Raw genomic sequence first — 25,962 nt, 5'->3', positions numbered from 1 at the left:
TTATAGTGCCTTATTCTTCACCTTGATTAATTTAGTAATTGTTTAGCTTCAACTGTGGTTACTAACTACAATAAATTAACTGGTATTACATAAAATAAAGATGAATACATCTCATAAAGTTAATTTTCTCACAATTTAGGCAAACTTTAACATAAAGTGATAGTATTTATTTTTCATGAGAGCATACACAATAAATAAAATGTATCAAAATATGCATGAGACAAATATGTAAGTTCAGTATAGTGATTACCTGGGGGGTGGGGGGGGAAGAAAGGACTAGAAGTTAGCTGAAGCTTTAATAATAAATAATGATAAATAAAAATACATTATTTATAAAAGGGTCTGAAGAAAATTGGACAAAACATTAATATCTGGTTAATGTTTAGGGTTAGCCCATAGGCATTTTACGTATTACTTCTTGTTCTTTTCTTCATGTTTGAAATGTTGCAGAACTAAATATTTTTTTAAAGTTGTGTATATGGTAAAAATTAACCTTACTCCTAAATTTGATTTCCAACCCAAAGACTCAGTCTATCTTTAGAGACAACCTGGATCATGAGTCTCTTTTGTCATTTCAAGAAACCTCTACGAATATATTGTTCAATGTATGAAGCTATTGAGCATTAGAAATATGACTAATCCAAACTGAGATGTTCTATAAGTGTAAAAAACACACATTGAAATCTAAAGGCATATAACACAAAAAAATGTAAATTATATCATGAATAATCCATTTCCAAATAATATTTTCAATATATTGAATTAAGAGTATTAGAAAAATTAAATTTACCTTGTATCATTACTTTATTAAAAACCTTGACTAAAAGAAAATTGAAAATGTGATAAATTAAATGTTTCATTCACTATCACAGTTATCTTCTTATTATAGGGCACCCTCAGTGACTATAAAGTCTCAGTGACTAGTATACTCTCAGGGATTATAAAGACTATAAATTCTATGAAAGTCTTTACCACTTACTATACTACCTTTTTTTACAAAGTACTTGGGGCAGGTAATGCTATTTTTAGGAAATACAGTTGGAATAAGTGGCATAAGGTGATAGATCCTGACAATATCTTGTTTAGAAGGAAACATCATGGTGTCTTCGGTAACCTATTTTTAATGTCCCATAGTTCTGAGGTAAGGGATATTATTATGCAATTGCTCTCAAACTTGGCCACAGGTCATAATTACCTGGAGTGTTTTAGAAATAGAGATTCCTAGGTTCAACTCTAGAATCTATTTTTTCTTTTTTTAAAGAACCACATTTTTAAAAGGAAATGAAGTTTATCCAGGTAAGAGAATCACAGTCATAAAGTGTAGGGTTTCTCGATTAAATAGTTTGTTAAATGAAAAAAGGATATTTTAATATAATCACTGAATATATGTATAAATTTAGTAATGAAGGTTCTGATTAAGGAACAGTGTAATTCTTTGTTCTTGTTCAATATTTGTTAATAAATAATGTATTGTTTTTCAAAATAATGAAAGCCATGGTAATGAGTTTGGAATGTTTCTACATAATAGTCTATTCATTTTCAGATTAATTTTTTAAAGACTGAAGTTGAAAGAAAGAGCAAAATGATCCGAGACCTCCAGAATGAGGTAAGATTTATTACATCTTAGATACATTTTATATAAATCAAATAATATACATAAATGCACATATAAATTTGCCACTAGTTAGGAGTATTAAACACATGCACATATAATTTTCAGTTATAAACTGATGTGGAGAAATTGTAAGGTTAAGAATTCCAAAAAGTAGATAATCCTTACATTTATATATATTCAATAATTTCATTAGTCCAAACTTCTCTAGTTCATTTTTCTTTCTAATTATATTTTGCTTAGGATGATATTAAAAATCAATTTTCATTGAATAAATTTACTTGTTTAATAAATGACATTACAGGAACTAAAGAAGAAAGCTAGCTAGAAATTGGCTGCATGTTAGAAAGGGCCAATCTAGAATGAAAAATGTGTTTAAGGATAATCTCAAAGTAATGCAAATTTAAACATAAACAAGTTGTAATTATTTTCATGATAGCCTTTAAAATGTAAGAATCCTATTAAATACTGCGTACATTTTTCTTGTTTGATTATTTATCTTGTTATACAGCTACTTTAATTTTTTATAATTTCTCCATTACCTATTTCCACCTTTTCATTTCCTTTTTATTAAATGCAATTAATTAAGACCATTGAGGCATGACTAATTCATGATAAGTCTTCCTTGATCAATCTCACTAATTATGGTTTATTTTGAATCCTGATTATGATGTAAAATATCAACAGACTAGAGTTATCAGACTACTGGGTGTAATGGATAATATTTGTTTGTTGGGGTCATTTAGGGCTCAGTGAAAAAGCCAGATTGCTCAAATCAAAAAATGTTCACCTATCATTTAAAACAAGGAAAACATTTTGAACAAGATTAAAGTCAGTTTTAAAATAGGATAGGGAGTACATTTATATATGCACACGCACACCACACACACACACATACACAATCAGCAATGTGAACCCAGTTGTATGATTATAAGAGACTTTCAACTTTATTTTTATCTTTATATAAGTATCATCAGTTCACTTTTAATATTAGATAACTTCTTAAAATCTAGAATTCAGCTAAGGAGAAAGTTGTTTCAAAAAACCACTAAGCTGGGCACAGTGGCTCATAGCTATAATCCCAGCACTTAGGGAGGCTGAGGTGGGAGGATCGCTTGGGCCCAGGAATTCGAGACCCGTCTGGACAACGTGGGAAGATCTCATCTCTTAAAAAAAAAAAAAAAAAAAAAAAAAAAATTAGCTGGGAGTGGTGGCTCAACCGTAGTCTCAGCTTTTAACAAGGCTAAGGCAAGAGGATTGCTTGAGCCTGAGAGGTCAAGGTTGCAGTGAGCAGTGATCATGTCATTGCGTTTCAGCCTGGGTGACAGAGCAATACCCTGTCTCTATTAAAAATAAATTTAAAAAAATAAAAATTAAAACAACAGCAAAAACCTACTAAGCAGGCTCATGCCTGTAATCCCAGTGCTTTGGGAGACCAAGGTGGAAGGGTTGCTTAAGGCCAAGAGTTCCAAGTCAGCCTAAGCAACATAGTGAGATTCCATCTCTACCAAATAAATACATAAATGCAAAATTATGAATTATTTTTAACAAATAACAAAACACTTTGTCTTTGGAAGTTATTTTCATAGTGAAATTGTACTTTGGTAACTGCGCAGACTAGAATAATTCAGAAAGAAATACAACCCTACAGAAGTAAGATCTGCTAAATATAAGTTTTATAATTAAATTTGCTACTATTCACTTTTATACTATTGAGAACTTATGAAATGAAAGTTGATAACCAAAAAAGCTTTTGCCTTTTACAAACCCTAATGGTGAACATATATTAGCAATTCAATGTTTTCAATTTTACTCCTTTATATTAATTTATTTAATTTTTAACAAATAATCAGTATGTATGTAGAGCAGTATGTATGTAGAGATTAAGGCAGATTTATTTAACGAAATAACTGGCATATACATTGTACAGTGAAGTTATATGGGCACTATTTGGAAGATTTTTAGTTCAAGCATAAGAAAAAAACAGGTAAATTGATTAAACAAAATACAGTGGTGAAGGAGATAAAACAAATACAAATAAATTTCTGGAAGAAGTTTGAAATCCTCTAAGTGGTAACTTTTGAGTGAGGGAATTAGGGAAGTATCAAAAGATGAAGGCTAAGTCCCTTCTATGCCTATTTTGTTGAAGGTTTTTATCATAAAAGGATGCTGGATTTTATCAAATGCTTTTTCTGCATCTATTGAGATAACCATATGGGTTTTGTTTCTAATTCTGCTTAGGTGATCTGCCACATTTATTGACCACATATATTAAGAAACGAGATAGACAGCAGTGCAAAAAATTTTGCATTTTTTTGTAGAGAAGAGATTTCTCTGTGTTGCCCAGGTGGGTCTTGCATTCTTGGGTTCAAGAGATCCACTCACTTCAGCCTCCTAAAATGTTGGGATTACAGGTGTAAATCACCATACCCTGCCAATCAGAGTATTTCAAGCACTTTTATTTCATCTATCTCCAGCTACCTATATCTTCTCATGGGCGCCACTTTTAACCTCTGAATTGTACTGTTGTGACTTACAAAAGCTCTATTGTGATTGATGTGGTCTCTAAGTTTCAGTTTTTGGCCCTCTGCTTTTCTCTTTATATTCTTTTTTTATGAAACGTTCAAGTCAAATCTATTCTGCAACAGTGTGTGTTTCCTTGCATCAAATGATCATATTAACAATTAACAAGGGATGAAATAATGTTAGCAAAGCTTTAAAAATCATTTTGCTTTTCTTTCCAATATGTTGAGTTTTGAAGCAGTCAGGCAAAGGACTTTTCAAATTTTAAAGAAATCGTTATCAATACAAGGACATAAGAAAAAGATTGAAAACTTACGAAAGGGCTTCCTTTTAGTGGTTGTAGTGATAGTTATTGTGTTAAAACTCTTACGCTTTTTACTAGGTAAGATATGAATACAGAAGTTTCTGTTAAGACTTTTCCTTTGCGTTGAAACGAGATTTATGAAAAATCTGCATCAAATATTAATTTTGATTATAGTGTGCTTTATTAGAAGTCAATTCCCTCCAGGATCTGCATCCCAAAAGAAGAACACTAAATCCTGAATATAAAGCTGCAAAGAATCAAATGACTATGACGTTTGAGATAAATGCAAAAAAAATTGTATTTACACTTTTATTAGTTTCGTTATTGTTTTTCTTAGTCTCTCTCTGTCACCCAGGCTAGAGTGCAGTGGCGCGATCTCAGCTCACTGCAACCTCCACCTCGCGGGTGCAAGTGATACCCCCGGCTCAGCCTCCTGAGTAGCTGGGACTACAGGCATGTGCCACCAAACCCAGCTAATTTTTTTATTTTTAGTACAGATGGGGTATCACCGTGTTGGCCAGGTTGGTCTGTAACTCCTGATCTCAGCTGTGATCCACCCACATCAGCCTCCCAAAGTGCTGAAATTACAGGTGTGAATCATTATACCCAGCTTGTTGTTGTTTTTTTTGCTCTGGTAACAATGTTACAAGTAAGTGGTCTTCCCCAATCCCATTTTCCCTCCAAAATTTATATTTTTTGTGTGTAATTTGTAGAATGTAAGCTTTCCTATATACAAAATTGGACTTATAATTGATATATCAGCAGTTTTTCAGTAACTTTCTGATCTAAATCTCTAGTTCTAATCTCTCTTGTGTAATCTTTCTGTTTAAAAGGTTAACTGAGATATAGTACTATTTTCAAAGAGTTTATTTGAGCAAACAACAGTGCATAAATTGGGCTGTTCTGAACTAGAAGTGGCTCAGGAGCTTCACTAAGGAAATATAGTGGAAGGTTTTTATGTGACTAAAATCGAAGTGAAGCGAAGAAAATATTTGTTTACTTACAGTTAGACAGTTGCTGTATTTGGTCTATCCCATTGGAAAATCTCTAGTTATAAAATTACAAATTTGTTTCTTCTGTGTGGTTAAGCTCAAGGTCTGTTTTTCTTTAATACAGGCATTTATTTACAGTGGCCCACATTAAGTTTTTCACACATTTGCAAATCAAGCAACTTTAGGTCACTTATAAAGCCCAACTGGCTTTGTCTGCTCAAGGATTCTTCAGGGCTCATCTCCATTTTAATTTACTTTAACACATGCTTGTGCTTTCAATGTTTATTTTGCATTTTGTGTTTGAATACGGTTTGGTTGCAAAAAAATATACAATTTTGCACCGTAAAATAAATCACAACAAGGAAACAAATGAAAAATTCAACCTCCCTTCTCTAACTTCCATACATATGGCAACTGCCTCATCATGTAGTCAATCTCGCATGCTTCAAAGTTCAGAATTTGTTCTGACTTTCACTTTCAAAAAAGCCTTTCTACATTATCATTTCGGTTTTTTTGAATTTTATTTATTTTACCCCTAAGATAAAATCAATTTGTCTATAATGGTCTGAGATATAAGACAGGCTCAAGAATGAGTAGGATAATATGTAAGTCTAGGAAATATTAAGCAAATCAGGCCATGGTACAAGCATTTTTAATTGTCGATTTTTTTTTTTTTTTCTTTTTTTGAGACAGGGTCTCACTCTGTCACCCAGGCTGGAGTGCAGTGGTGCCATCTCAGCTCACTGCAACCTCTGCCTCCTGGGTTCAAACAATTCTCCTGCCTCAGCCTCCCAAGTAGCTGGGACTACAGGCATTATATTTTTAGTGGAGATGGGGTTTTGTCATGTTAGCCAGGCTGGTCTTAATTCCTGACCTCAGGTGATCCACCCGCTTTGGCCTCCCAAAGTACTGGGATTACAGGCATGAGCCACCGCGCCCTGCCAAAATTTTTAAATAAAGGTGTTAGTTGGATAATGTTCAGGGCTTTTTAAAGAATTATATAGCTGGAAATACTTGATGGGCGCTAGTATTTAAACAGTCTATGCTCAAGGGGTTAATATTTAAAATATGTAAGAAACTCAATTAAGTAGCAAATGAATAATCTGATAAAATGGGCAAAATATCGGCATATACATTTATCAGAAGAAGATTTACAAATGCCCAACAGATAAATAAGAAAATACCCTCAACATCACTAATCATCAGGAAAATGCCAGTTAAAGCTGTGATAAAATATCAACTTACCTCAGTTAAAATGGCTAATATCAAAAAGAGAAGTAAGGAAAGCTGGCAAGGATGTGGAGAAAGAACTGTTAGACACTAGTGATAGGACTTCAGTTAGTACAGCCATTATGAATAACAATATGAAAGTTTCTCAAAAAATTAAAAATAGAACTACCATATGATCCAATAATTTAACTACTTGGTATATATCCAAAGGAAACAAAATCGATATGTTGAAGAGACGTCTACACACTCATGTTTATTGCAGCACTATCACAATAGCTAAATCATGGAATCAATGTGTTTATAGATGAATGGATAAAAATGTGGTATATAAAACAATGAAATACTATTCAGCTATTTAAAATAGTGAAATCCTGTCATTTGTGCAAACATGGATGAACCTAGAGCACATTGTGTTAGAGGAAATTAGCCAAGCACAGAAGGACAAATACTGTATGATGTCACTCATATGAGGAATCTACAAAAGTTGATCTCAAAGAAGTAGAGAGAATAGTGGTTATCAGAAGCTGGAGAAAGTAGGGAGTAGAAGGAGATGGAAAAAGATTGGTCAACAGGTACAAAGTTAAAGTTAGGTGGGAGAATTAAGTTCTGTGTCTTATTGCACAGCAGGATCACTGTAGTCACCAACAGTGTATTATGTATTTCAAAATAGTTAGAAAAGAGGATTTTGAATGTTCTCACCACAGGGAAATAACAAGTGTTTGAGGTGGTAGATATGTTAATTACCCTGACTTGATAATTACACAGTCTATGCATGTATTGAACATCACATTGCACCTGATAAATATGTACAATTATGTGTCAATTAAAAACCTAATAAAACAAAAAACTTTTAAAAATTTGAACTTGTTTTTGATAAAATAATGAAAAACACATTCTGTCTTGATTTAGTGAGTAGATAGACATGGAAGAGAAGGGAAAGATAGAAAAGATGGGGCAGATGTATTTTCCTTACTTTCTTCTATGGTATTCTGTGGTTTTTTCTTTTCTTTCTTTTTTTTTTTTTTTTGGATTATAATTGATTTCCTGAGACTCATTCGATAGCTCAAGGTAAGGATGAAATAGAGAATCACACTAAATTCTCTCTCTCTCTTTTTTTTTTTTTTTTTGAGACAGAGTCTTGCTGTTTCACCCAGGCTGGAGTGCAGTGGCACGATCTTGGCTCACTGCAATCTCTGCCTCCTGGGTTCAGGCGATTCTCCTGTCTTAGCCTCCTGAGTTTCTGGGACTATAGACGTGCACCACCACTCCTGCCTACTTTTTTTGTATTTTCAGTAGAGATGGGGTTTTGCCATATTGGCCAGGCTGGTCTCGAACTCCTGACCTCAAGTGATCTGCCTGCTTCAGGCTCCCTAAGTTCTGGGATTACAGGTGTGAGCCATCACACCTGGACACTAAATTCTCAAAGTTCAGAATTTATTCTTTTCACTTCCAAAATACCCTTTCTGTACTATCATTTGCAATGTTCTTGAATTGTAATTATTTTTCTTCTAGGATAAAATCAGTTTGTCTGTAATGGTCTGAGATATAAAAGAGGCTCGGAAATGGGTAGGATAATATAAGTCTAGGAATTATTAGACAAATCAGGCACTGAAACAAATATCTTTAGTTTAAATTGGATCAGTAATCATAAAAGTGGGTTTGATTCTGCTCAGTGGTGGAAATCAGAAATTAATCCAGCTACTCTATGTTGGTGGCATCCTTTTCCTTTTATTATTTCATGTCTCTATTTTCCGCTCTTTCAGTCTCTCAGTTATCTTGCTCATCTGTTTGTTATATGGACCGTATAGTTTACCGAATTCTGGCTTATTAATACGTCTTCTTCAGCTCCTGTTATCAACTGTTTTAATGTCCTTTTATATTTTGTTTTAATGTCATTGCTATAAATGCCTGGGAGAAAAATCTTGTATAATTCAAGTCACTGGCCAATTTCTGGATTCTCAAATAGTTCCAAATAGCCGTTAACACATATCCAGGAATATGATTAATAAAAAATTGTTTTTAGGGGCAGTGAAGCAGTTACTATTCTTGGTTATGACAAAATTTGTTCTTTAGAGAAAGGAATGTATTAATTCCTATAGATACCTTACGAAATTGTTGGAAGAGCTAAAAATACAGCTTCTAGGTTGCACTTTAGAAACAACTCAACAAACACACCACTGATTTGGCTGTCTTGAAAAAGTGCTGCCTCTGCCTGAATCAGGAAGATGCCAGCCTGACTGCTGCCCTGCCACTGCAGGCTCCAGCACCACACCACCCTGGACCTTCTGCAACAGAGGATGGATAACATTTAGTCTATTTTCTCAAGTAACAGATTTCTCTGTCCACGTATTGCAGGGATCATGTCTGAATAGTAAAGCCTGAGTCATATCTGCCCTAGAGCCTCAATGAATTTTCAGATTTTGTTTATTTTTATTTGTCTGCTTTACTTTTTCACAGGAAATATAGATTTGATACTATAGAAAGCTTTCACATTGTGGAAAGAAGGCCTCATAAATTAGTAACCTGTGTATTAAAGGTAACTTTTCTTAATAAAGAGTTACAGTCCATGATAACCAGCTTTAGTATATAGTAGGTCGTCATTGAAGGCTATTGAATCAGTGAGAAACAAGTTCTGAGTACCAATGATGGAGTATTCAATACTGTGTGAATGTATGTTATAGTATCTTATGTATGTACATGACATCTTATCTATTCTTGTGATTTTTAACTTTGCGTTTGTATTATTTTCTTAACATGATTCAAATTCCTTGAAGTTAGAAACCTACTTTCCATACATCATAATTCACATTTTTCACAAAAACAACACAGGGCCAGGACTTTGCATATATTGGGAATGTATTAAGACCACATTCAAGTCTGTTCTTACTAGTACTAATGAATTACATGAATTAAAAAATAATAAAAAAAAGACAATAGCTCACAAATAGGAGATAAAAGCTTAAATACTGATAAGATGTGGCTGTGTCCCTACCCAAATCTCACCTTAAATTGTAATAATCTCCATGTGTCAAGGGTGGGGGACAGGTGGAGATGATTGAATCATGAGGGCAGTTTTCCCCACTTTGTTCTCCTGGTAGTGAATAAGTCTCATGAGATCTGATGGTTTTATAAATGAGAGTTCCCCTGCACAAGCTCTTCTTGCCTGGCCTGACACCATGTAAGACATGACTGTGCTCCTCATTCACCTTCCGTCACGATTGTCGGAACTTCCCAGCCATGTGGAGCTGTGAGGCAAGTAAACCTCTTTCCTTTATAAATTACCCAGTCTCAGTTATGTCTTTATTAGCAGCACGAGAAGAGGAGAATACAATTCCTAATTAGCAATTTTCCCTCATAGGGATGCTTAAAAACCCCACAATATATAAAGATTGATATCTAAGAATCACCTACCATCCTGAAATGATACAGAAAAATGGTATATGTGTGGTATTTTTCAAGGAAGAGGGTCTAGATTCTCAGAAGGAGTCCTTGATTAAACCAAAAACACAATAAAGATCAATAATCAATGATCTAAAGTTAATAAAACTTTAAATTTTAAGAAGAAAACTCACTTTGGTTCAACTCTTGTGGTTGTAAATCTTTCTTAAATAAATTATTCTACCTTCTTGCCTCAGTAAACACACTGAAGTGAAGATGATGGGATATTTCATAACATGATAGAGTGGTTCAGGGTCACCATTCTGAAAATGAATTCTTATGCCTGCCAGCAGATGAGTAGGTGTAAGAGTTTGAGTCAAATATTTACTGAGTACAGGACCCAAGAGGTTTTTAAGTCATTTAATTATAACTTTTTTTTTCACTTTATTCCTGGTGATTTGCCTCTTAAGCAATGATTTCTGTGAAATGTTGGTCAACTGATTGTTCTGGTTAATTTCATATCCAGCACCTGAAGCTTCCTATGAACTATCCATATAAGGTTCTAAGGTTACTGTTAAAAACTATAAAAAAAGTATGTGTCTTAAAACAACAGGAATTTCCTGTCTCTCAATTCTGGAGGCTACAAGTCTCAATCTACAGTGTCAACAGTGCCTCTTCTTGGCTTCTAGCATCTCCTGGCAATCCATGACGCCCTTTGGCTTGTAGTGGTATCACTCCAATCGCTGCTTCAGTATTCATATGACCTTCTTATTCATGTGTCTTTGTGTGTCTTCTCCTCTTCTTATAACGACATCAGTCATTAGATTTTGAACACACTCTAATCCAGTATGACCTTGTTTTAACATAATTTCATGTGCAAAGACCTGATTTCCAAATAAGTTCATATTCTGAAGTTCTAGGTAGACATGAATTTTGGGGTGATACTATTAAACCACTCCACCATCTGTGGCATTTTGTATATTCCTCACAAAGAACGTAGTTTTATGTATTTTTGTTTTTTTGTTTTTTCTTTTGAAAGGCAAGCAGAAAGCATTTTATTAGGTATAAATCTATCTATGGAAGTATCCTAAAATTGCTTATTTAAATGCATATTGTAATATTTATCTGTATATTTATTTCTGGAATATATTACTTAATTCCCAATATTGTCCCAACATTGTGCTAGATTCCAGAGGCATATAAGTATTATTAAAATCAAATTAAGTAAAACAATCTCTAACTATGAGAAATGATGTAAAGATTTAATGTCATACATTTAATATTGTTACTGAGAAGTACAGAAATCCTTGGTTCTTGTCTAACTTGGAAGAAAGAATTCAGCCAAGAGATGAATAGCAAACTTTAAGTAGCAAAGTTTATTGGAGGAAGATAAAGTATACTCCTAGAGAGGTGTAGAAAATAGCTCCAGGCTGGTCTACTTGGAAAAATAGTCATAACAGTGTTTACTTACAGGTAGTACACTGTGAAGGATGAGACAATGTGGGCTGCTCAAAAGAATGAGCCATCAGCAGCCAGAGTTGGGAGACTTACTTTATTATGAGAATATTATATAATTATTCACGAAGGGGTGTGAATTATTCATGGTTTAGGAGGTCCCTCAGGGTGCACACGTTCTGTGGTTGTACACGCTAGTACACGTCTCATGTCTCAGCAGCATTTAAAATCTCCACCTAGAAGTATGTTCTTTAGTATTATAATCAGCAAAAGGCTACTCTCTGGTGAGTTTTGGAGGAGTGCACATGCTTATCACGAAGGAAAATCTCTAGCATGATTATCTCCCACTAGGGCCTGTTAAGCCCCCCTCAGTGCCTGAGGACCCTAACCACAAGGCCACATGTAGCCAATGTAGCCATAGCCATTGTCCTTCTTTCTGTCAGTGGGCAGCATCTGTGATGGTTAATACTGAGTGTCAACTTGATTGGATTGAAGGATACAAAGTATTGATCCTGGGTATGTCTGGGAGGATGTTGCCAAAGGAGATTAACATTTGAGTCAGTGGACTGGGAGAGGTAGACCCACCCTTAATCTGGGTGGGCACAATCGAATCAGCTGCCAGCATGGCCAGAATATAAGCAGGCAGAAAAATGTGAAAAGAGAGACTGGAATAGCCTCTCAACCTATATCTTTCTCTCATGCTGGATGCTTCTTGCCCTCAAACATTAGACTTCAAATTATTTGGTTTTGGAGCTCAGATTCTGCCCCTCAGCCTGTAGATGGCCTATTGTGGGGCCCTGTGATTGTGTGAGTTAATGAGTTAATACTTAGTAAATTCTCTCTCTCTCTCTCTCTCTATGTGTATATATATATATATAAAGAATATATATAGAAAAAATATATATGAAGAACATATATATAGAGAAAATATATATGAAGAATATATATAGAGAAATATATATATGAAGAATATATGTAGAAAATATATATAAAGAATATATATATATATATAAAATATATGTCTCAGTAGCATTTAAAATCTCCACCTAGAAGTATGTTCTTTACTACTATAATCAGCAAAAGGCTACTCTCCAGTGAGTTTTGGAGGAGTGCACAGGGGGATCTTTTCCCAGGGGGATCCCTTGCCTGCTCATTTCTGGCTATCTACCTACTCTAGCAATATTACATAACTGGTGAGATATTTGCCATATAATATAAAATACAATAATAATTACTAAAATTGCACAAAACAACTGCAACGAAAATCATTGAAATGAGAGTTTTGTAATATAACATGGAAAGGGGGAAGATGATGACAATAACCCAGAAACGTGTAATGGCTACTGAAGGCTTCATCTAAGGGATAGCTTTTGAAAAGTATAAAATAATTTGAATTTATGACTATTTGCTCACTACAAAGAAAGTAAACATGAAAATGTTGATACCTCACAAGTTGCCTTGTAGGTGAAGAAATTGTTAGTTGTTTATTAATGTGCATAAAGTAGTTCATTTTGATAGTGCATTGTAGTGGAATCCAATTTCAGGCCATCTTACTTGCGAAGAAAATATTTGCAGTTCCCAAATCAATGCTGTAAGTATCTGTTATAAAAGGACATTGGGACAGCCAATCCAATTGTTACAGCCAAAGCATAATATAAAGAAACATAAATCTGAAAAGTTATCTTAGCTGATACATCAGCCAACTTTCTCCTTCTCAAGGATGTTGTAGACTTTTTACTTAGTATTCCAGCGGTAAGGCAGGATGGCTGTCTTATGGAAGTTTGCAGCCTACTTTAAATTTCATTTTATTTACTGCTTTTATTAATTCATTTCACTCAGTAATTTCCTACAGCAGAATGTTAGCTAGGATAACTACATTGCATTCAGTCTTAGACGTGACTCGGTTGAAACCATGCTCCTTATACCCCTGGTTGCATCTGGGTCGCTTTTTCTGCTCTCTGATGGAGAGATAGCTAGTGTTCCCTGAACAGGCTTCAAGTAAAGGGGAAAGTTTAGCTCTTTACTCTTGTGTCTTTTGTAAACATTATTTTATGTACCTCAAAATGTGGTTGATTTAGTACATGAGAAAACAATGCATGTTAGACATTTAGTACATATTAAGCTGTCAACAAATGGAAGCTATCATCATCCTCCATTATTGTTACTGGGTTCTGAGGTAAAATTAGTTCATCAATAAGCAGTGTTATGTACAGATAAATGTTTGCTTAGCAGTGGTTCTAAACATCAAACAACCAGTCAAAAGTTTCTTAAGTTCTAAAAATCAATCAACAACTTTACACCTTAGAACTGTAAGTTAAACTTATTAATAAAAATACCAAGATAAGACAGGACTCTATTTCTCACTTTTAGACGGTCTCATTTCATCTCTCGAAGTATTTCTTTCCACATGTCAGACAAGAAGACTAACAACTGCGCAATTCATATTTTGCTTAGAAACAATAGCCTATGGAGAAAACCTTTTCAAATTGGACTAGCAGAAAAATCCCAGAGAAGATACTGAATTGATCACATTCCTGAGTCAACCACCATGGTCAGGGAAATGGGCAGTTTAATTGCTAAACCTGAGTCACATTTCTGCTCTTATGTTGGATGAAACTTACCCTACTGAAAACACAGATTTCCCACAGGAAAGAAGAGTTCATTATAGAAGAGTACCTGGACTGATAACTAAATATATCCAGAAAACTATCAAATACTTTTACTACTCCCTGCCATTCTCAATCCTTTCCTTAATGTCCTTCAGATCATAGAATGCAGTAATAATGTAATTGTTTCTGGTCCCAAGTGATATGTGATGTATTCACATTGCCATATATTTGTTAGTAATGTACCCTTGGCTATAATTCTACCATTGTTCTAAACATATTGAGGATCTTCATTCTTCATCTTTTATATTTACTTACTACATTCAGATACTCCATAAAATGGCACTAAAGAAGCTCTAGTCATATGATGGTAGCTAAATGATCATCTCCATTTCTGTACCTGGAAGGAAATGGAAGAACGGCTTTCTTTTCAGTCCTCAGAGATTCATCATTTCATTGCATGTACTTGACACCCCGCTTTGTGCTTCTTGTATCCAGCATTATGACTGGAACTTCTATGCCTATACAGCCTTCATTCCCAACAGGACATGGGTTCCATCCCCTTGGTGACGCTGTAAGTAGTCTTTACTTAAGCATAGGGATTGGATTTGGGAAGTGTAAGGAGCTACAACTTGTTAAAGGTGTGAAAAAGGTAAATTCTTGGGGGGCTCCATTTAAACAAGTTGGAAAAATAGAAAGAATGCTGCTTTCATGACAGACAGAGAAGAAACAAATTCAGACAATATACTTAAGACTTACTATTAAAAACTATAAAAATAAAATACACATATATTATCCTAGTGGATTCCTAATGAAAATCTAATGTATCAAAATTGGTAACTGTTTCAATGACAAAATAGTAAACATATTTATACTAATCCTAAGTATAAAAGTTATACTTTTGTTTAACTTCTATATAAAATTTATACAATTTTTTACAACTTATAGTCTTATTCTAAAAGCCATGTGTAATAGAAAAATTGAACACTTCATTTTACTTTATTTTCTTTACAGCAGTTACTAATCCTTGATATTATAGTATATAACTAATTGATATACTTGTTCATTTTCATTCTTCTCTTCTGTTTGGTTTTTAATTATTTTGTGTATGGTAATGAGCATATAACATGAAATCTCTCCCATTAATGTATTTAAAGTACATAATACACTATACAAGCATTATTTTCTTAAAGTTACAAGAACAAAGGCTTTATCTTTTTCTAATATTATATCTTCTCCACATTTTCTGTAACATAGTAGACACCTGATAAATATTTGTTGAGTGAATGATAAATATTCATTGAATATGTTATATTTCTATCAGTATCATATAATGGACCACTATCCATAACTCATAGAAATGAGAGTTCTCAAAATGGTGAGAAGTTTTTCTTAAATCAAATGTATAATAAGCTGGGTACAGTGGCTTTTGTCTGGAATCCCAGCACTTTTGGAGGCTGAGGTGACAGGAATGCTTGAGTCCAAGAATTTGAGACTACCTGGGCAACATAGTGAGACTTTGTCTCTGCAAAAAATAAAAAAAAACATAAAAGATAAAAAAATCAGCTGGGCATCGTGATACATGCCTGTAGTCCTAGCTATTTAGAGGCTGAAATGAAGGGGTCTCTTGAGCCTAAGAAAATGAGACCACAATGAGTTGTGGTCACACCACTGCATTCCAGCCTGGGCAACAGAGCAAGATCCTTTCTCAAAAATAAATAAATAAATAAACAAATAAATGAAATGTATAATAACCTTAAAAATATAGAAATTAGAAAATCTCATATTGATTAGAACCAGCTAAAACTTGAATTCTTAGATTTTTACAGAAGGGGCTGAAAGGCAAGATATTTTACTCCTGGTTACTGTGACATGCTGCACTAAGAGAAAGGATAAAAGCATGTAAGAAACAAAAAATAAAAGAAGAAAGAAAGTAAATGAAGGAACATAAAAAGAAAGAAAGGAAGGAAAGATGAGAAAAGAAACTTGGCTTGGATTGAGAATGAAGAGAAGATTTCTTTCTAGCATTTAAGACTTATTTACTGTGTCATCAGGGAAAAGTCACAACTTTGGTGAATATCACTGGTAAAATAAGAGGTTTGTATAAAATGATCCCTATGATTTTTTAAATTTCACCTTCACAATTCAAAAAGTATAAATAGCACATCAACTGATACCATCAGTAATACCTGAGTACCAAACTCAATGTAAATTCCAACTGAATGGTCATTAGTATTTCAAACAAGTGACTCTCAAATGTGTTTGGATTTGCCCAGAGATTTTCTGAGCATTTCAGAAATATGTGTGTATATATGTGTGTGTATTTTTAAATGTCAAAGTATGCTATTCTCTAGTACATGCCATAGAAAAATACACCATGAAGAGTTAACCAAGATTATTTGAAGAAATTTTCACCATTGCACCTATATTTATGATGGTAAAATGTTAACTTTGAAAGAAGTTGATTTTTTAAAAGTAAAACATTATTTTCTGCATTATTTCTAGCAAGTGTGCACATTTACAAAGTGTTAGAAGTATTCTTGAAACAATCACTTAAGCAGTTATCAACTATTTTCTCCCTCAGACATAAGAAAATGCCAGTGCTTAGAAGACAAAAAGTAAATGTCATGGGTAGTAAGAAAGTTGACATAGTTTGCAAAAAATCTGTGTATCTGTACCAGTTTTTCATCACATGGGTCACACTTAACATTTGAGATACTTAAATGTTATCATTGAAATAGAAACGTCAATACTGACCAGCACAGTTGTGAGGGTAAAAAGAGATAAAAATTAAAAGAATAACTATCATTGTGCCCCTTCTTGTTCTTTCATAATAAATGTAAAGTGTTAATTAATGGCCGGTCAAGGCAAAACATTACTCATGGCATATTCTTTAATCAGCTCTTCCATGGAAAATACATGTAGTAGGCTGAAAAGTAGCCCAGAGAAATCATATCCTCATTCCTGAAATGACCATGCAACCTTATAAGGCAAAAATGTATTCGTATATGTGATACAGTTAAGGATCTTGAGGTGATGAGATGATCCTGGGTAATTTCTGTAGACCCTAAATGTAATCACAAGTCTCTTTCTAAGAGAAAGGCAGAGAGAGATTTGACACACACATAGGGGAGGAATTGATAAGAAAACAGGGCGAGAGAAATTTGAAGATGCTGACTTTGATGATGGGAGGGATGTGGATGTGGGTGTAAATCCAAGGAATTACACCAGCCATGAGAAAGTAGAAGAGGCAAGGGATATATGCTGCCCCAGGATATCTGGAGGGAGCTCAACACTGTTTGCTCCTGATTCTAGGCTGGTTACTTCTGACGTTTGGCTTCCAAAATTATTAAATAATACATTTCTGTTGTTCTGCAACACTCAATTTGGGGTAATTTAATTAGGAAACTAACACAGATGGGGAAGAAATAGGGCAGGTATTCAGGTTATCATTAGCATTAATTACTTAAGTGTGTTTTATGATGGTGGATTCCATTTCCAGGCATTAATTCTGAAACTGAACTGAAACTCTGGCAAGCATTCCCTTTTGACCATTGGATAGAATTTATAGATGACTGGAAAGCACCCAAGTGTTTTATCTTCAATTGTTACTTATCACACTACTTCTGAGTCCTGAGCACCATGTTACACAGGGAGGAAATAAGATCAATAAGATCTTCCATGCCTTGTTTTCAACCTTTGCTTTGTATGGAAAAGACATCTTAAACATGTAATAAACATATGATAGTTGTACAATGTATAACTAGGAGCCAAGCATCATATTCATTTACTTCACACAAAAACTATTGAGCAGGAAATTTGCTAGCACTGGAATGTATTAACAACAACGTACCAATCATGATGAAGGTGATAATGACGGTTGATGATGATGATGATCGTAATAATAACAGCTAACACTTTACCAGTATTTACTCTGTGATACCAGACAGGACCAGGCTCCATATTACCAAGAGTTTTACATGCATTATGTCACTCAATTTGAACAACTGTTTTGTTGATCTGTTCATTTTTAATGGAATTCCTACAGGTGCACAGAATTTAATCAGTCATTATCTGTGGTTCTGTGGTTTATATCACATCTTCATCATATAATATTGGTTTTGCATAGTCTTTAATCTTTTAAAAAGTTATTTTTAAGAACACTAGTAAAGGCAGCAACTTAAATGTGAGCTAGTTAGACCTTGCCAAAAATCCCTTTTCAGCATCCTCATTCACAGTTTTTATGTGAAGAAATAGATGGAAAGAGAAATAAAAGTCATATAGTCAATCATACAGTTGGAGTGTGATGCCAGACTGTCTAACACAAGAGCTAATATTCTCTCCTTTTAACCAAATCTTGTAAAGTGGAGTCAAGTTACCATGTTCAATCTTTATCACTTTGCATTAAGCCTAATTGAAGATTTAAACTTTCTACCTCTTTTTTTAAAATTTTATTATACTTTAAGTTCTAGGGTACATGTGCAGAAAGTGCAGGTTTGTTACATAGGTATACATGTGCCATGGTGGTTTACTTTCTACCTCTTTCAAATGTATTTTCAACCATCAACTGAGACATTTCACCTTTTGTCCCCTTTTTCTTCCCCCTCTCTCCTATAAATAATCTATTCGTGTTGATATCATTAAAATAGATTGACAATATGATCTATGATAATATAATCGTAGGTTTGGTTTAACCTCAGAGATATTTCTTACTGCACTATTTACCATTATTGAAATATGTTGACTCTGCACTAGTTGGCCCCTCAAAACAGTATTAGGTCTTTTCCTACCTTATATCTGAAAGCTGCAGAAGGCAACACTAGATGGCATAATTTTCTCCATCAGTTATGAAGAGCTGTGTTTCATGATATTTTACAGCCACGGGTAAGAGAAACTTTCATTTCCATTGCCATTTTCCATTTTCTTTAAAAAAATAGACCTTATAACACATCATAGTGATATTAGAAATCTAAAACTGATATTAAGAAATTGCAAATGAGCTGCAATTTTATAGAAAGGTTTTATTAATATACATTAAGAACACTTCTGCCTCTAGAAACCACATGATTTATATTTAGCATTTCACATTGACTTATAATATCTTCCTTACCCAATACATTAAAAAAAAAAAAGATGTCTGCGTCCATGATTTTGAAACTTTAATATGTATGAGAAGCACCTGGAGTTCTTACAAAAAATGAATATTCTGATTAAGAATGGGGCCTGAGAGTCTAACAAGTTCCCAAGTGATGCCAACAAAACCAATGCATATGCCACAGTTTGGATAACAAGACTCTAAGTAAGTGCTTGTCAAATGTTGCTGAATGGGCAGGTGCTGACTGGCTACTAACAATCATTCAGAGAGCTTCTTTAATATGGAGATTTCTAATAGCTGTTTAGAGATTCAGAATCAGGTGTGACTTGAGGTTGGCAATCTGCATTCCTTAAATTTAGGTAAAAGAGATTTGATTGTACAACTGAGGAGTTAACAGAAGAGTCTGGCAATCTGTTGACTGAGTAACTTTAAAGTGCTGGTGAAGGAATTTTTCAAGAGTAACCTTTGTAGCATTAGAAGTATGGTCAGAGGGCAGCTGTGAAGATATAGCACAGTCTATATTGGGCCTCATGCACATTTATTAGACAAGGAAGAGCAGGACCACTGATTAAATGGTGTGCTCAAACTCTGTACTATGAGCAAGAGATAATTTCCCAAATACTAAATTTGGGGGTGCTGCCAGGACTCAATGATAGATTGCAAAGCAACCAATGGTCCTGGTATACTATAACAGAGATTTAATTTTATAACCACAGAAAATAGAGCATCTGAAAAAAAAAATCAGATTTGGCAAGCACTGCTCTGAAACACATAAGCTCCTGGTCCCCTACTATGCAACTGTCTTGCTTTAATATTTTCTCACTTTCTCCTCTTCCTCTTCCTCCTTCTTTCCCTAGTTTTCCTTTTCTGTCACCACCATCACTATCATTGAGGAACACAATGCCTACCAAATAGTAGGTACTCAGCAAGTACTTGTTGACTAATTGCTAGCTTGATATATTTTTACAATAAAAATAGCTCATCAAAAAGGGAATAAAAGCTCTGCCTCTGCCATTCTTGTCCTAAAATGTTACCTGTGTAATTTCACTTCTTAATGACGAGTCTTTTATATATATAATTTCAGTTATCTTTGCACAATTCAGTAAATCAGTCAGAACACATTCTGAAATGAAATGGAAGGAAGAGATAAAGAAAACGAAATCTTAGGGGCTCTCCAATTTGCTTACCTGCAAAGAGCCAGACGAGACTAGAGAATGAATGAGGCACTCATATTTTCCTCTGTTTTTCAGGTGCTTTTTATTATACCTACTGTTCCCCAACCCTCATGACTATAGACTTTGAAGTAAATGTGACATCAACCACATAAATAACTCTCTTTTAATCTTTGTAACTATCACAAGCACATGTCCACTGTCTAAGTTCACTATTCTTATCAGAGCTGCAAGAAAATAAACTTCTCTTTGTATTCTTTGTAAAGCATTTTGTGAAGTTGGGTGTTACAGCTCTCATATTTCCATGCATTTCTTCTTTTCTAGATATGATTATGCCTTTGCTGACAGAGTGGAAAACTGCGACTAGGGGCTTTCAATATAATTACTCTTTTTTTTTTTTTTTTTTTTCCTAACCAAGACAACACAATTTTATAAATTTGCTCACAACTCAAGCTTACCTGGTAAATGTATTTGCTAATTGTAATTTAAAAATTAAACCTATTTTTATTTTTAAGAGATAAAAGGTTTTTCTTAACCTCAGTTATCAAATTGTTTCTTCCAAGTAAAGTTCTAAAATTTTCCAAATTAGAGGAACAAGAATTTAAATAAAAATGATTACTCTGGTATGCATTTTAAATTATTTTACCACTAATAATTGGGTATTTGGCTACTGAAAGATAACTTGTTTAGAACAAATTTGATTTCATAAACTGTGTATCTCAAACTAATGCTTCTAGATAATCTCAGAGACTCATATATTTCATATATCTTTGAGGTTTAAGGTCACAAATATTATGTATTGTACTTTTAATGTATGTATGCCATTTACATATTGTCTGCCACTCACTGCCTTCCCTGGTCTCCAGTTGAGTTTAAAATATGTTAACTTGATAGAAACAGCCATATGTTGACTACTGTTCATCTCCCAGTCTTCTTTTTGGTAATATAACATGAGTTTTGGCTTGAAATTTATATCTACCTAGCTAGAGACTGTATTTACTAGCCTCCTAGTATATTTTGCAGTTGGTCAGGGCTACATAACTATATTCTTGCCAATAGGTGTGGGCAAAACTCTGAGTAAGTATCTGTACAAATCAGCAAAATTTTAGGTGCTACATATATTTAATTATTTTCCACTAAGTTATGAATTAACTGGTAACTGATAACTAATGAACTGATGAACTATATAACAGGTAACTGCTGTTAACATTTATTCGCTATGACTAAATATGTATTTTTTTTTATTGTGGAAAATCTTTATATCCAAAATTTTTATTTTCTTTTAAGATTTGTCCCATGCCTTAAGAGGTTTTATTATCTTTATTGTTTCTTATGCTTTTGCTTAAATAAGGCAAAGTATTGCCTTCATATATGAATCTCCACCCTTCAACTTTTTTGGAGGACTATGATCTTTTCTTGTAGCAACTGAAAACTCCTTGTCAGAGCTAGAGAACTGACCTCTTCTGTTTGCTCCAGCAGTGCACTTCCCTTCTTATAACTCAAGTTATCACACTGCAATGCATTTCTCTGTTGACGAGGGGAAGGAGTACTTATTTGTTCTCTGTTTATCCCAAGTTTTAAACAGTAGTGCTTGATACATAGTAAGTTCTTACTGAGTAACCAAACTAATACCTAATCTGAGTTCTCAAGGTCTACTTTTGTTGTTGTTGCTGTTGTTGGGAAATGAATGATGACACCTATTTGGGTAGAAAGGAGACTTCCTGAATTACTAAGAATTTCAATTGAACCTAGTGTCATTTGTGCAACTCCTAGGCCTTTCTTGTGTGACTTCATTAAATATACCCCTAGACACTGAGTTTGGACTATTGATGCATCACTTCATGTTCAATATCTTATGAATTAACAGAATATAGCATAACTATTATGTAAACAGATACAGAACTTCCTTTTTTCAGTAATGTCAGAAACAAACATTTTAAGAGTTAAATCCCTTAAATGAAAATGAAATTTATCATGTTTTTATTCTACTTTGTTTTCTTCTTATATAGCTAATAAGCTTAGATCTTATTATTTTTTATTACTAATGTTGAAAAATACTACCAACACTTACTGTACAATTAAGAATCATTAAAAATTTTTTTTGAAAAAAAATTGGTGATGATACCCAATAAATTATAAGGGTACATTGTCATCAGTGTGTTTATTTAATGGTGTTAGTTCTATTAGAAGATTTTTGTAAATCCTCTTTTCTTCCATCCTTTGGAAGCTGCTTATTGATTCTGTAACGAAAAGGTAAATCACTTACCTATTTCTTTTCAAAAACAAGATGTATTCATTGTCTAGCAATAATTACTCGAATTTCCAATCTGTTTTTGTTTTCATTTTTGTTTGTTTTGCAAGGGAAGTATGTTTCCCAAATGCTATGGAGTCCAATTCATGTTCACTCAAAGAGTGAGTCCTCCAGTAAAACAAGGCAATAGTGAGTTGGTGACAATATGAAAGGAATGCTTCTTGCTGTACATGCTGCTAACGATAGCAAGGTAGAATCTGCACGAAAGTTTAATTTTGTGTCACTCCTATTTTCTAATGTATTATTGTTGATGGGAACATATATTGTTTATGATTAGACATATAATGTATACGATACACATTTATGCACATATGTTCTATGCCTAAACACATGCTGTACATGTAAATACATGCATTCACATATGTAAGTATCCAGATATTAGAATTCACTTGGGATTAGCCTTTTGGGAAACCAATTAAACTTGATCCCACTATTAATTCCACAGTCTTGTGGAAGTGTAAAGCCCCATCCACATTTCTGTGGATCCATACCTCACACATAGCTTCTTCCCTGCAGTTACACCATTTATGCTAATTCTTCTTTGAAAGACATCTCTTCTGTGATGCCTTTTCTGACCTCTCTTGCATAAGCTGATCGACTTTATCATCTGCTCCCATCATATTTAGTACACATATCTATATTGTGGCTTTCACCAGATTGCTGGCTAGTTTCTACTAATGAGGCTGTCTTATCTATTACACTCTAAGTTCTTCAGAGGAATTACTATACTCTTAAGTTCTTCAGAGGAAAAAGGAGAGGAGGAAAGAAGAAACTAACAATCTAAGGCTTAAATACAAAGTAACAGGTGGATTTTTGATTAATGGTGTGTTAAAAAGGTATGTCATCTTCTATTGCAAGTGTCAAAATGTGAATTACTAAATAAAGTATGGACCTTGCTTGGAAATGTTTAACTGAGTCATTTAAATAGCCTGTGACCTGTAAAGACATTGTTATTTACTTGGGAGTATTAATGGCATATTTATAGAAGAGTCTGACATTTCATTAGAAAGTTTAATGAGCTTGACAAGATGACTCTGGTAGTCAATTCCAATAATAACATGTTATCATAATATGATTAAAATGAAGGAGAACAAAAAACCCAGTTAAGATAAATCGTTATATCAAACAATACAATTATGGCTAGGATGCTACATATGTGCTATTATATAAACTGTTAGAGAAAGAAGAGATTTCAGACAGCATTTAACCTGCATTTCTCCTCTCACAGATGAAAAGTTCCAGGCTTCAAGAGGCTGTGCTGACTCTGGGAAATTGTTCTGTTTCTCCCTAAAAATACTTTGTTCCAAATTGGCACCAGTTATAACTAGCGGGAACTATAGATCTGACTTCCTACAAGCAGTCACCAAATGTAATTATTTGAGTTTGTACTTACAAGCTTTACATTTGACCCTTCAAGTGGTACCCAGAGTTGGGGCACAGAGTACATCAATGTATAAACTCATCTTTGCTGGTGGGCACATTTGTCATCGGCTGGCACCTGGTATATGACTGCTTTTTTAATTTAGGCTATCACAAATCCCTCAAAGTTATGAAGGCATTGTAAAATGTATGTCTCGGGGAAGCCTAAAACCAAGAAGCATGTTATATATTTTATAATTTTATATTTTTAGGTTAATTTAATTTTCCTTTGTAATTGCATGCATGCATGTTTGATATAAAAATTATAAAATACAGGAGCAGAGAAAATAGTATGTTTTATTATTTTACCATGGGAAAAATGTAGTCAGAATTTATGGGCATATCTAATAAATATAGTCCTGACCCTTCTGTGTAAATAATATGGGATGTTTTTCTTTCCATTTACTATACATATACAAGTTTTCATGGTACCAAAAATTCTGAGTAAATATCATATTAACGGCTGCCTATTTGTAACACCTACCCCTAATGTGAATAATAAAATATGTCTATATTTGTATATATACAAATATATAATATATAAACATGCATGTATAATTATATAATATATAAAATACATATTTGCATTATATTATATAATAGTAAATATTATAAATTATACCATATAAATATATAACAGATAAATATGTATATATGCCATTGTTTTGTGTTGTTTTATTTTCCCACCTTTGCTTTAATGATTAAAAAGACTATCTTGTTCCAGGAATGAATTAAATAGTTGCCTATGTTTTCTTTCAGGTATTTTTATATGAAGCCAAATTTTCAATAAGAAAGTCCTATATCGGTAAATAGAATGATGCTATCTGTGAATTCTTTAGTAAATATTGTACACTTGAAAAATAATAACTACCACTAAAACAGCAGGATTGACAACTTTTCTTGCCCAATTCAGGCCCAGTTATCAATTTAATTGAGGAATGAGTGTTTGAGTTAATTGAATGTTTCTGTTTAGTCAAGTGACAGTCTCTGTTCCCTGCTCCTTGATCTCCTGAAATGATTTAAAAAGACTTTATTATTTCAACAGTTACATTTGGGTACCCTTCTGAAACACTGGACAATTAATTTCTTTAAGTTAAAATAAGCTTATTTAAATGTTTCAAATCATCAAGAGCCTGAAGCTGAACACTGAAGTATCAGTTGTATTGTGCTCATGATGTTAAAAAAGGATTGAGCTGAATGTCAACTGATTTTATAAGTTCAAAAATTTGGGGCAGAATATTCTTATTTCCTGCAGTTACAACAAAGACATAATCATAAAATCTACTACATAGATTTATTGTGAAAACTAAGAGGTCAGAATAGTCACTAGCACAGTGTTAGAATCTCATTAATGTTAGTTGCAATGACCATCATTATTATTATCGTTGGTAATTAATAGTAAACTGGATAAAATTGTTTCCTATTGTCAGGTGATTGTTTTTCATTTACACCTAGTAAAGCAATCGGCAGAGGCAGTGATGGACTGTAGAATTAAACTCAATTTGTATTTCTGCTATATTTGTTTTCACTTAGTCACAGTTTTCATGATTCTACCTCCAGCACTCACCTCCATTTATTTTCTATGCAAGATTTTTTTTTTAAATTTATTTATTATTATTATACTTTAAGTTGTAGGGTACATGTGCATAACGTGCAGGTTTGTTACATATGTATACTTGTGCCATGTTGGTCTGCTGCACCCATCAACTCGTCATTTACATCAGGTATAACTCCCAATGCAATCCCTCCCCCCTCCCCCCTCCCCATGATAGGCCCCGGTGTGTGATGTTCCCCTTCCTGAGTCCAAGTGATCTCATTGTTCAGTTCCCACCTATGAGTGAGAACATGCGGTGTTTGGTTTTCTG

General features: G+C 33.7%; 1 protein-coding gene across 3 annotated transcripts in view; it reads left to right on the top strand.

The window, feature by feature from the left end:
- The window catches only part of LUZP2 (leucine zipper protein 2), a 604,128-nt gene that overhangs the window by 276,673 nt on the left and 301,493 nt on the right, over positions 1 to 25,962 (top strand). For all 3 annotated transcript variants that reach the window (XM_025356954.1, XM_025356953.1, XM_025356955.1), the window contains exon 5: positions 1,544 to 1,606. In XM_025356954.1, coding sequence (XP_025212739.1) covers positions 1,544 to 1,606 — 63 coding nt within the window. The remainder of the gene's footprint in view (positions 1 to 1,543; positions 1,607 to 25,962) is intronic.

This window comes from Theropithecus gelada, chromosome 14, assembly GCF_003255815.1.
Source record: "Theropithecus gelada isolate Dixy chromosome 14, Tgel_1.0, whole genome shotgun sequence".
Taxonomy (NCBI): domain Eukaryota; kingdom Metazoa; phylum Chordata; class Mammalia; order Primates; family Cercopithecidae; genus Theropithecus; species Theropithecus gelada.
This window is presented reverse-complemented; position numbering and strand designations above follow the sequence as displayed.